At 42.9% G+C, this 12,158-nt stretch overlaps 1 protein-coding gene across 8 annotated transcripts in view; it reads right to left on the minus strand.

Annotated features, from left to right (window-relative positions):
* Window positions 1–11,718, minus strand: part of LOC128585418 (histone H2B type 2-F) — a 36,751-nt gene extending 25,033 nt beyond the window's left edge. For 4 of the 8 annotated variants that reach the window (XR_008380054.1, XM_053590537.1, XM_053590538.1 and 1 more), the window contains exon 1: window positions 11,300–11,718. Coding sequence is in view for 5 of the 8 variants with exons in the window: in XM_053590537.1 (XP_053446512.1) it covers window positions 11,300–11,676 (377 nt within the window). In the remaining 3 variants the exon portion in view is untranslated. Of the gene's footprint in view, window positions 1–4,732; window positions 4,794–10,622; window positions 10,783–11,299 lie in introns of those variants that run through there. The other 4 variants (XR_008380052.1, XR_008380053.1, XM_053590536.1 and 1 more) reach the window with 3 other exon arrangements.
* Between the last annotated feature and the right edge of the window lie 440 nt (window positions 11,719–12,158).

The following is a 12,158-nucleotide window of genomic DNA, read 5'->3' on the forward strand; positions in this document are numbered from 1 at the left end:
AAAAGAAAAGAAAGCATTGGAAGAGGACTTTCCTCTATCTACATAAAACCTGAGTAATCTGACTGGAAATCAAAAGGGGCTGCTGACTTTCTTTCTTTTTAAGAGAAGAAGTCTCACTCTGTCGCCCTGGGTACAGTGCTATGGCGTCACAACTCACAGCAATGTCCAGCTCTTGGGCTTAGGCGATTCTCTTGCCTCAGCTCCCAAGTAGCTGGGACTATAGGCGCCCACCACAACACCTGGCTATTTTTTGTTGCAGTTTGGCTGGGGCCAGGTTTGAACCCACCACCCTTATATGGGGCCGGTGCCTACTCACTGAGCCACAGGTGTCGCCCACTGACTTTCTTATTACATGCTAATAGGCCTAGCCCCAATACCTGTCTCTCAGGTTAATCTACAAATCAATTTTTCACCCATCTACATATCCCCCCTAGCAACCACTTACTGCAGTGCACCTATACTTTCCATATTCTCCCTCCTCTCTTCCAAAAGCATCTATAAAGATCTCTGACCATCACTGAGACTTTGGATAATTATTCTGTGGTTCCCCCATTTGCATGGTATTTGGAAATAAACCTTTCATTTATTAATCTACCATAATTGTGAGTTGATCTTTCAGTGAAACAGATCCAGGGGAAAAGGCAGGTTTCACCACAATCCCTACAATGTAAAGTCTTCATCTTTTTTTATGGCTGAAGAGTATTCCACAGTATACATATACCACAGTTTATTTTTTTTATTTTTATTTTTTTGGTTTTTGGCCAGGGCTGGGTTTGAACCTGCCACCTCTGGCATATGGGACCTGCGCCCTACTCCTTGAGCCACAGGCGCCGCCCTATACCACAGTTTATTAACCCCTTCATGTATTGATGGGTACTTGTGTCAATTCCACCTCTTAGCGAAAATAAATTGAACTGTGACAAACATTCTAGATCAGCGCTTCTCAACCTGTGGGTCACGACCCCTTTGTAACAATGAAAATACATCGCGGCATTAAGAAGGTTGAGAACCACTTTTCTAGATAAAAGTCTTGCTGCTATAATGCAAGAGGCTTAGGGATATTCTTAGGGATAAGATTCACTAGGAAGTGATTAAAGCACTACCTACTGAGGAAGGGAAGGTGCCCTGAAGTAAAATGAGTTCTCACAAGGGCCTGCCTAACCATAATAATAAGAGCAACACTGACCAAGTATTTACCATGTTCCAGTCACTATATTAAGTGAGATAATGAACTTAATGTTAAGTTCATTAATTTGGTGGCTGTTAGGAGTTCCAGGAAATGATGATAACGTTCAGAGCAGCTCTCTGAGTCTTAGACAATATCATCTATGTACCAGAAAGCCTGTGGGACCATGGCTCTGCTCACACTAGTCCCACCCTTAGCCAACTTCAACCCCAGCACTGTAGATCAAGGTCTGCTGCAGCTGTAGTTCAGCTGTAAGGGTCCTGAATCCTAACCTCCTGTCCCCACCCACCAAATCAGAATCACACTGCAGCCACTCTTTAAGGTAAAAATGGATCATAACTTAATGTTAAGTTCATTATCTCATTTAATCCTCATAACAAGTCTAGAAGGTAGATTCCATTATTTTTCCCATTTTACAGAAGAAGATATTGAGGATCAAGGGAGCAAAGAACTTTTTTAATGCCATATAGTTCTTAGGTGGGAGAGCTAAGAAGAGAAATGGCCAAGGTGGAAAGAGCCGGAATGACTGTTGTTGACGTTGCAGGTACAGCTCTGAGTTTATGACCTTAGGAATGATCTCCCACCTCGGTTGCCTCTGAGCTGTTCTCAGCATGACATGTGATCAGTGATCAGGAGGGAGCTGTGGTTACATGTGCTCCTCCTTTTACTGCCTCTTCTGCGTCCACATAGGCCAATAGGGAGATCTTGGCAGAACCAGGCACATTAGATTGTATTAGCCTCGGTAATGGTGATAACAATCGGTGATACGGAGCCTAAAATAACTTAAATATTTGTTATTCAGGGATTTATCAGTTCACTGACCATTGGGATTTCTCTTAAGTGTCATAGTCTTCTTTTGGAAAGTGAAGGAAGTATAATTGTTGACGTTCAAGGTTCCCTCTAATTCTGACACATTTACAATCCCTTGACTCTTTTAGGAGATTCCTGACAGCTAATGTTCCATTCTTCATACTGCTTCCGAGTTAGCTTATGTAAGAGTCCATAAACAACCAATGACTTACACTATGAAACTTCTAAACTGATTTTTGGACCATGGTGGTTGTAACTTCACCCAAACTCACTCTGTATTATGCTGTCCCTAATACAGAGGGCAAAAAAATGTCAAACTCAGTCATTTCTTGTTAAATCCAACTCGTGGAGCTCCACCTCTCATAAATACAATCCCATCTCCCTCCTCTTCAATTCTCCCCCCACCCCCAACATCCATCCATTCATCCCATAAATATTTTTGAATGCTTACTATATTTTAGATATAGTTCTAGATGATAGGCATAGAGCAGTATAAAAAACAAAGTATCTACAGTCATAGGATGGATTCTGAGGAGGTGAGTGGAGATAGATGATGTATTTGTCAGATGTGGTCTAAATTATTGTAACAAATCTTTAAAACAGTGGTTGATATCTATCATCCCAATGTCTTGGGAAGCTGAAGCAGGAGGATCACTTGAGCTCAGAAGTCAGAGACAAACCTGGGCAAAATAACGAGATGCAATCTCTGAAAAAATAAAAAATAGTGGGGCATGATCGCACACGCCCATAGTCACAGCAACCAAGGAGGCTGAGTGAGGCATAAGGATCACTTGAGCCCATGAGGTCGAGGCTTCAGTGAGCTATGACCACTTCACTGCACTCCAGCCTGTGCAACAGAGTAAGGCCCCATCTCTACAAGAAAAAAGAAAAAAAAAAACACAGTAGCTTACATAAGATGGAAGTTTATTTCTCTGTCATGTAACAGTCCAAGGCTAATAGAGCAGTTCTGGTATCCCATCACATGGCTTCTGGCTCCAACGTAGTTGCCCTAGTTCCTGCCAACACATCTGCACTCCGTCACAGCAGAGAGGGAAAGGACAAGGGCAGTACATACCTATTCCTTTTTCAGGGCACAAACTAGAAGTAATACACACAACTTCATTGGCCCAGAATTTTGTCTCAAGGACAAACTCAGATACAAGAGAAGGTCATAAATTAGCCTTTTATGAAAAGCCATGTATGTCCTGAAAAAACTGGAAGTTAAAGTAAGAAGGAAAGAATAGTTTTTATGGCCATCAGCCTGAATCAGAAATAAACAAGTAAATAAATACATTAGTATTCAGATGGTATGTAGAGAAAAATTAAGCAAGGCATGAGGATAAGAATACCAGGAGGTGAGAGGAGAGAGAAGAAGTGGGCTTGTTGTCGTAAATAAGATGGTCAGGGAAGGCCTCAGTGATAAATTGGTAAGATACCTCTGAATAAAAACCTGAAAGAAATGAGGAAACCAATGATGTACATATCTGGACAAAAAGCCTTTTGAGGGGAGGAAATAGAAAGTCCAAAAGTCTTGAGATCAGAGGGCCTTGGTATATTTAAGCAAGAGCAAGGAGAAAAGTATGATGAAGTGAAGCAAACAACAGGGGGAAAGTAAGAGATGAGGTGAAGAGGTATATGTAGGCCTTGACTCTTAGCCACTGGAAGATTTTCAGTTGGGGAGGAAGGTGTGGGACTGGCATGAGCTGACTTCTGTTTCAGAAAGTCTATTGCAGTGACACATCTATAATTCCAACACTTTCGGAGGTGAAGCAAGAGGATTACTTGAGGCCAAGAGTTTGAGACCAGCCTGGGCAACATAGTGAGACCCTGTCTCTACCAAAAACAACAAATGGAGAGAGAGAGAGCCAAGTGTAGTGGCATGCACCTATAGTCTCAGCTAAGGTGGGAGAATCCCTTGAGCCCAGGAGTTTCAGGATGCAGCAAGCCATGACAGTGCCACTGAACTCTAGTCTGGACAGAAAGACAAGTTGTCTCTTTCAAAAAACAAAAAACAAAAGAACAAGCTTACTCTAGCTGCTTTGTGGCAAACAGAGAAGGGAGAGGGTGGAAGCAGTGAAATCACTTACAAGGCCACTGGAAATATCCAGGAAATATGGTGATGGCTTGGGGGAGGGAAATGGCCCTAGGTTGAGATATGGTTGGATACTAGACACATTTTGAGTCAAGAGGATTTTCTGATAAACTACTTCTGTGGTGGCTAAAACAAGGCATATCCATTCATCACTCTAATAGCCACAGCCGAAGGAAAGATAATCTCAGAGTGAATGAGAAAGTCAACTTTTTCTCAAACTAGGACCATGGTGAACAAAGCTCTAGTTCTAACAGTTTTGAGATGCTGTGAGCCAAATGTCATGTGACTGAAATTGCTTTGTACTCTGCAGGTAGGAAGGTGGGACAGCCAGAGCTATTCTATATAATGACATAAAATAACAGTGTATGCGAAAATAAAAAATTTGTAAAGATATATTCAAATAAAAGAAAAATGTTATAACCTAGATGAAGAGTAAGGAATTAATAACCTCTAATCACAGAAAAAAAAAAAATGGAATCCTGGAGAATTGCATTCCTACATTTACAATGTTCCCTGAATCTGTTATTGGAAAGCCTGTATCTTAATACCACATACTTACTTCTGTCTTCTGGAATGAGCCTTCCTTCTCATGAAAGCACATAGAGTGAGAATAAGATGAAGTCTGCCAGGCTGGGGTGGAGGTAACACAGCTGATCTTCACCTCCTTTCTCTCATTCTTACTGTTTTGTAAATTTAGCTCCCATCCTAAAAAGATGCCCATGTTGAATAGTTTAGGAATTAACTTTTAAATTGAAAATGTTGTAATAGATTGTCACTGAGTTGTGCTGATTATTTTATTTATTTATTTATTATTATTATTATTTTTTTTTTTTGAGACAGAGCCTCAAGCTGTCTCCCTGGGTAGAGTGCCGAGGCTTCACAGCTCACAGCAACCTCCAATTCCTGGGCTCAAGAGATTCTCCTGCCTCCGCCTCCCAAGTAGCTGGGACTACAGGCACCAACCACAATGCCCAGCTATTTTTTTGGTTGCAGCCGTCATTGTTGTTTGGCAGACCTGGGCTGGATTCAAACCTGCCAGCTCAGGTGTATGTGGCTGGTGCCTTAGCAGCTTGAGCCACAGGTGCCGAGCCGAATTATTATTTAAAATAAGAGTTATTTGACTTGGCACACGTAGCACAGTGGTTATGTGCCAGCCACATGCACCAAGGGTGGCAGGTTAGAACTCGGCTTGGGCCAGCTAAACAATGACAACTGCAACCAAAAAAAATAGCCGGGCACCTATAGTCCTAGCTACCTGGGAGGCTGAGGCAAGAGAATCGCTTAAGCCCAAGAGTTTGAGGTTGCTGTGAGCTGTGACACCACTGCACTCTACCCAGGGTGACAGCTTGAGACTCTGTCTCCAAAAAAAAAAAAAGAGTTATTGTTGTCTTTACCATGAACTATTATGTTTAAAACTGTAATTTTAGGAATGGAAGAACAGAAGTGTTGGAGAAGCTACTCTCACTGTTCTTCAGAATCCCGGCCTTTTGACAAAGTTTGGTGGACCTATCCCCATCTCTGCATATTGGCTGACAGTGACAGGTGGCCAGACCCTCTTTTGTCTGGTAACCCTCATCCTTGTTTAAAGCACTGGAAAAGCAGAATATTTCTCCACCACCTTAAACCAGGGTAAAAAAGCTCCACTCTAATCTCATTGTTTGGGCTACAAACACATTGGCTGAAGGGCAACTGCCAAGGGTACTGCTTTATCTACCATTTTTAGGATTTTTGAGTCTTTAATATTGTTTTATTATTCTTTAAGTATACAATAATTATTAAGGGCAATTAGAAGAGTGTCCCAAGCTAAAGAAGCAAGAAAACAGTAGGAAAGAATCGGCGCCCAGAGCACAGTGGTTATGGGGCCAGCCACATACACCAAGGCCGGCAGGTCCCAACCTGGCCTGGGCCAGATAAACAATGACAACCGCAACAGAAAATAAGGCCGGCATTTTGGCGGTGCCTGAAGTCCCGGCTACTTGGGAGGCTGAGGCAAGAGAATCACTTAAGCCCAAGAGTTTGAGGTTGCTGTGAGCTGTGATACCAAGGCATTCCACCAAGGGCGACAAAGTGAGACTCTGTCTCAAAAAGAAAAGAAAACACCAGGAAAAAAGTGGAGCGAAATACTAGAGTGCTTGAACAACCACTCTGAAATCAATTTCCTAGTGTTCCATGGACTAGGAAATCATTCAACAAACTTTCACTCAGAAACTATTCTATTATAGGCATTGGGATAGCCTTTGCTCAATACCAAGAAGTATATGTCTTTAGTCGTGGTGGCAAATGTAAAAACAAGAAGAGAAAAATTAAGGAACAAGGTCACAGTTTACAAAGCTACCCAACTGTTAATTGTGCAGGGAACAAGGCCATTAAGAGCTAAAAGGGGAAAAACTTCCATGAGAACTCTGAAATGAAAAGGTTTTCAGAGGCCAGGCACCATGGTTTACACCTGTAATCCTAGCACTCTGGAAGGCTAAAGCAGGAGTATCCCTGGAGATCAGGAGTTTGAGGTCAGCCTGAGCAAAAGTAAGACTCAATTCTACTAAAAATAGAAAAATTAGCTGGGCATTGTGGCAGGTGTCTGTAGTCCCAGCTACTCAGGAGGCTGAGGCAGGAGGATTGCCTGAACCTAAGAGTTTGAGGTCACTGTGAGCTAGGCTGATGCCAGGGCACTCTAGCCTGGGCAACAGAGTGAGACTCTGTCTCCAAAAAAAAGAGTTTAAAAAATGGGCAGATTGATATGAAAGCATGCTGGAGTTTCAGACAGTAGGTTCTTAGGGAAAATTGAAAGACAAAATGTTACAGAAAGATGAGGCCCAGTGGGGAGAAAGAGCACCCAAAGACCACATTTATAAGAGGAAGGGCTTTATTTCAGCCCTAAGAGCAAATGGCATAGAATTCAAAGGCTTGGTCTTTCCATTTTTATCTCTAGTCAAAAAGTTCCAACCCACGGGTACCTTTCTCATTGGTCAGTTTGAATCAAGTGGGAGAAGCTGTTCCAGCTCCCACAGAACTTCAAGATTTCACAGAAGCAGAAATTTCCAGGTCCCAGGAAGTTAAGTGTATCTTTGGGGTCTATTCTCCTAGACCTCACCTTTCCCAGGTATCCTCTCTCAACACCACTAAAACAACCACAAAAACAGACTAGGATGGGCAACTGTTTCTTGTGAAAAAAACACCAGAAAATAGAAAACCTGCTTGCCACCCTCACAGGCAATCCATCCTCATTCCTTTCCGGGAGGCACTTGAAGCCACACGGGAGTATACTCTGGCCAGAGGCTTTCAGCTGACACACTCTTCTGAGCAGACAGGACAACCAGGATGAAATAAAGAATACACGCCACCTCAGAGTATTCAGAGGTTACTAAAAGACAAAAAAGCTCTAACAGTTAAGACAAAGCTTAACAGTAGAGGGGTGCCTGGAACGGCTCAACAATCCTTACTCAAATTTTTACTTCTTATATACCCAAGGCTACCCTTTTTCCAATGTGATATTTTTTCTTTTGAGACAGCGTCATAGCTCACAGCAACCTCAAAGTCTTGGGATTAAGTGATTCTCTTGCCTCAGCCTCCCAGTAGGCACCCGCCACAACCTGCCTATTTTGTTGTCATTGTTGTTTAGCAGGCCTGGGCTGGGTTCGAACCCACCAGCCCAAGTATATGTGGCCAGTGCCCTAACCACTGAGAAGCGTGGAGCTAGTGGTAGTCTTTCTTAATTTACATAGTTCAAAGCAAAGATCTCATTAACCCCTAACTCAGGGACCTATTACAACATTCCACTCCAAAAGTTAATCTCCTATATCAATCCACCTAACTACTCAAGATAGGCTTCTTTAGGGTGGGAGCTAAATTTACAAACCAGTAAGAATGGGAGACAGGGCATGAAGGTCAGGCAGGTCCTAAACTGACCAGACCAGCTGTGTCATGTCCGCCTTAGCCTGCCTGACTGCATCTTATTCTCACTACATGTGCTTTACCCTGGTGCAAGCTGTTGTAGAATCAGTCTCAGACACAGCATCATTCACTCTGCAAGAAAAATTACTTCCCCCATCTAAGCACAACCCCCTCTCAGTCTGCACCAGCACCCCCTACCTTGTTGATCCTCTGCCTTTGAATAAGTTCATTCCTATGGTAATCTTTTCTGGGCCTATGCTTTGTTTTAACTATTTCCCTCACAGTTGCTCTCGGCTTTACAGAGCTCCCTCTGAATAGGCAGAGGTTGCTTTTTGCTTTTCAGAGACTCCTTCTAATAGGCTTTGCATAGTCTAGAGAACTAAGACTGAACACTAAAATCTAGAACAATATAACAGAAGCACAGAATATAAACTTAAGATGTGTGACAAGATAATACAACATTTTAGCTAAGCTGGAAGACTGGATAAGTAACTGAAGAAGGTAAATTTTGGCCAGAGGACAGCAGGCTTTTAGTTTCAGGATAAAAAGTAGGAAGTTAATCATTTGGTCAATGGTAAAGAGTAGTTGAGCCAGGGAGCAATTCTTTAACAATTTCAAAAAACCATGAGACGTGGGTGGCACCTGTGGCTCAAAGGAGTAGGACACTGGCCCCATATGCCGGAGGTGGGGGGTTCAAACCCAGCCCTGGCCAAAAACTGCAAAAAAAAAAAAAAGCTGTGATCCCCAGTCTGTAGGGAAAAAGAATTTGTAGGCCGAGCACAGTAGCTAATGCCTCTAATCCTAGCATTCTGGAAGGCCAAAGTGGGTTCATCACCTGAGCTCAGGCGTTCTGGATCAGCCTGAACAAAAGTGAGACTCAGTATCTAAAAATAACCAGGTGTTGGGGAGGGCACCTGTAGTCCCGGCTACCTGGGAGGCTGAGGCAAGAGGATCACTTGAGCCCAAGAGTTTCAGGTTGCTGTGAGCAAGACGCCAGGGCACTGTACTGAGGGTGACAAAGTAAAACTCTGTCTCAAAAAAAAAAGAAAAGAAAGAAAAATTCATGACTTCAGGAGCCTGAGCTAGGAAGAGATTGAACAGACACTAATGAGTAGAAAACAGACCATTTTGGCCCTCTCACTTATGGTAAGTTACCTTTTCCTGCCATAAAATGTGCTGTATATGATTTCTTGCACTGGAAATTTTGGATTCTTTGTTGTCTTTCCCTGACTTCTGATGGCCATCAGAAAAAGGTCAGGGAAAGATGACTCAATTGAGAATCTTAATTTCCCAGTGAAAAAAAGAAATCACACATAAAATATTTTATGCAACTTTTTTTTTTTTTTTTTTTTTTTTGTAGAGACAGAGTCTCACTTTATGGCCCTCGGTAGAGTGCCGTGGCCTCACACAGCTCACAGCAACCTCCAACTCCTGGGCTTAAGCGATTCTCTTGCCTCAGACTCCTGAGTAGCTGGCACTACAGGCGCCCGCCACAACGCCCGGCTATTTTTTGGTTGCAGTTTGGCCGGGGGCCGGGTTTGAACCTGCCACCCTCAGTATATGGGGCCGGCGCCTTACCGACTGAGCTACAGGCGCCGCCCTTTATGCAACTTTTAATTAGGGTGTAAATTTAAACTTCTATATTATAAAATTAATAAAATTCTTTTTAAGCACAAAGTTGTCCTGTAAATTCCCCAAGATTGATCAGGAATGGCTTAATTTCAAAGCTTGATTGTCCAGTGAATTGTAAACTAAGATTTTCCTTTTGGCCGGAAGGTGTATTTTATTTAGTAAAAGAAACACCCACTAGCTTTTATCAGGATCAATCTTAAATTTTGAACTGAGATGTCTTCAGAACTGTAGCTCTCCATTCACCCTCAAATTGTTTCCTTTCTGAGAACATCTGTGACACAAAAAAGACTGGTACTCCCCTTAACATTTGAGGACCTAACATGTAAGCACCAAATATTTACAAATCCTACTAAAACACACACATCCCTGAGAACATTAAAAACCACCTCTCTAGGTCCCACCTCCAACCTTACTGAATCAGGAAACTTCAGGAGAGGCATGTGGAGATGGGTTTGTAAGAATCATCCTAGTGATTATTAATCAGTAAGGTCTGTTACATCAGTCCTTCTGCTAGAGAAGATAGTTTGCCTAAGAAGGGCCTGTAAATAATCAAAGTGAAGCTATGGAACGCTCAACTTCGACCAAGTAATGGGCAGTAGAACGGGCTAAGTAAGGTTGAGGGGAGGTTTGACTAAAATGAAGACTTAATAGGGAAGGTTAAGGAAGTCTAAGAGAGTTAAGTCTTTCAGTTTCCAGCAAGGGTAATTCTTTATTGGGGGGTGAGGGGAGAAACACCCTGCACACAGCCTTCCCAGCTTCTACCCATTAGATGCCAGGAACACCTTTCCCACACAACAATGTAAAATTTTACTTTCACATATTGCCCCATGTCCCAGAACATGGCAGTGAAGGACAGCAAAATCTCTTCCTGGCACAAGTCACTAGGATAGAAATTATAGGAAAAACTAGGTCAGGAACTGACAAACACGTCAGTGGAAAATACATTATTGGACAAAATTTGACAGATGCTTGCAGGCCTATAAAAGCGAAGTAGAACACTTAAATCATTACCTGCGGGAGAGGGCTAACTGAAAGCTTCCTGTTTGTACTCTAGAGTAAGTCCCACGACGTTCCTTACTTTTGAAGAGAAAGCAGAAAAATACGGCTCGGGACCTGTGACTGAGCGGCTGGGGCACACACCAGAGGGGGTAGGTTCGAACCCAGCCTGGACCTGCCAAAACAATTACAACAAAAAAATAGCCAGGCGTTGTAGCGGGCACCTTGTAGCCCAGCTACTTGGGAGGAGGCTGAGGCAAGAGAATCGCTTAAGCCCAATAGTTTGAGGTTGCTGAGACCTGTGACTCGACCGCACTCTACTAGGACTACTAGGGCGACAGCTTGAGACTGTCAAAAAAAAAAAAAAAAAGGCAAAAAAAAATACTTTGGAGACATGCAAGCTGGCTAAAGTAACAAGGCTCCCTAAAAAGCGGTAACAGAACCGTGGTCAAACCAAAGGTCGGTTCAGATACCTTTAGGAACGACCATTGCTAACTTAAGACTCAGTTACCTTACTACAGGAGGCGCTTAAGGACCTAAACCTAAAAGCATTTGTGATCACGGTCACGCCCTGCTCAATTAAAGGTAACCAACCTTCCAGGAAGTGTTTACAGCCACTTTCACGACAACTGAAGCGGCTCTGAAAAGAGCCTTTGGGGTTAAACAGTTGAGAGCATTCATTGAGCGCTTACTTAGAACTGGTGTACTTGGTGACCGCCTTGGTGCCCTCCGACACGGCATGCTTGGCCAGCTCCCCAGGTAATAGCAGGCGCACTGCCGTCTGGATCTCCCGAGATGTGATGGTGGAGCGTTTGTTGTAATGCGCCAGCCGGGAGGCTTCACCAGCTATACGCTCGAAGATGTCGTTAACAAATGAGTTCATGATACCCATTGCCTTTGAAGAAATACCGGTGTCTGGATGGACCTGCTTCAGTACCTTGTACACATAAACGGAGTAACTCTCCTTGCGGCTCCGCTTGCGCTTCTTGCCATCTTTCTTCTGAACCTTTGTAACAGCTTTTTTAGAGCCCTTTTTAGGAGCAGGGGTAGATTTCGCAGGATCTGGCATCTTCAAAATGAAGAACCAACCTCGGATGAAATTTTTGACTTTAAAAGCTCTGGTTACGCGCTATTTATAGAGCTTGTATGCAAATGAAGGATCACACAATACTGCATTTCTATTGGCTAACCGCAATAGTGTCGTCATGAGGGGGTTGGGGCCATCTGAGTAGTTAGGGCCAAGCTTCCTTAGTGGTCATTAGGAGTCTCCTTAGCCAATGGAAATGTTTTATTTTACGCTAGCCAGTCAGCTATGTAAAGTGAGTTACATGGGTTTGTGGTTTTAGTTGGTTTTCACTTTTAATTCTAAAGAAAAGTAAACTTGCCTTGTTTTTGCACTATTTTATTTCACATGCTTTTTTTCTCGTTTCTTGCAGTACCTCAGCCCACACATTAAAAACCCGTTAGGTATTTACTTTTCTCATTAAATTACTGCTGAGTTAAGGACCGCCTGTATTGTGTTACGAAGAAGATATTAAGTCTTAAATTTTC

The sequence above is a fragment of the Nycticebus coucang genome, chromosome 5 (genome assembly GCF_027406575.1).
Source record: "Nycticebus coucang isolate mNycCou1 chromosome 5, mNycCou1.pri, whole genome shotgun sequence".
Lineage (NCBI taxonomy): Eukaryota > Metazoa > Chordata > Mammalia > Primates > Lorisidae > Nycticebus > Nycticebus coucang.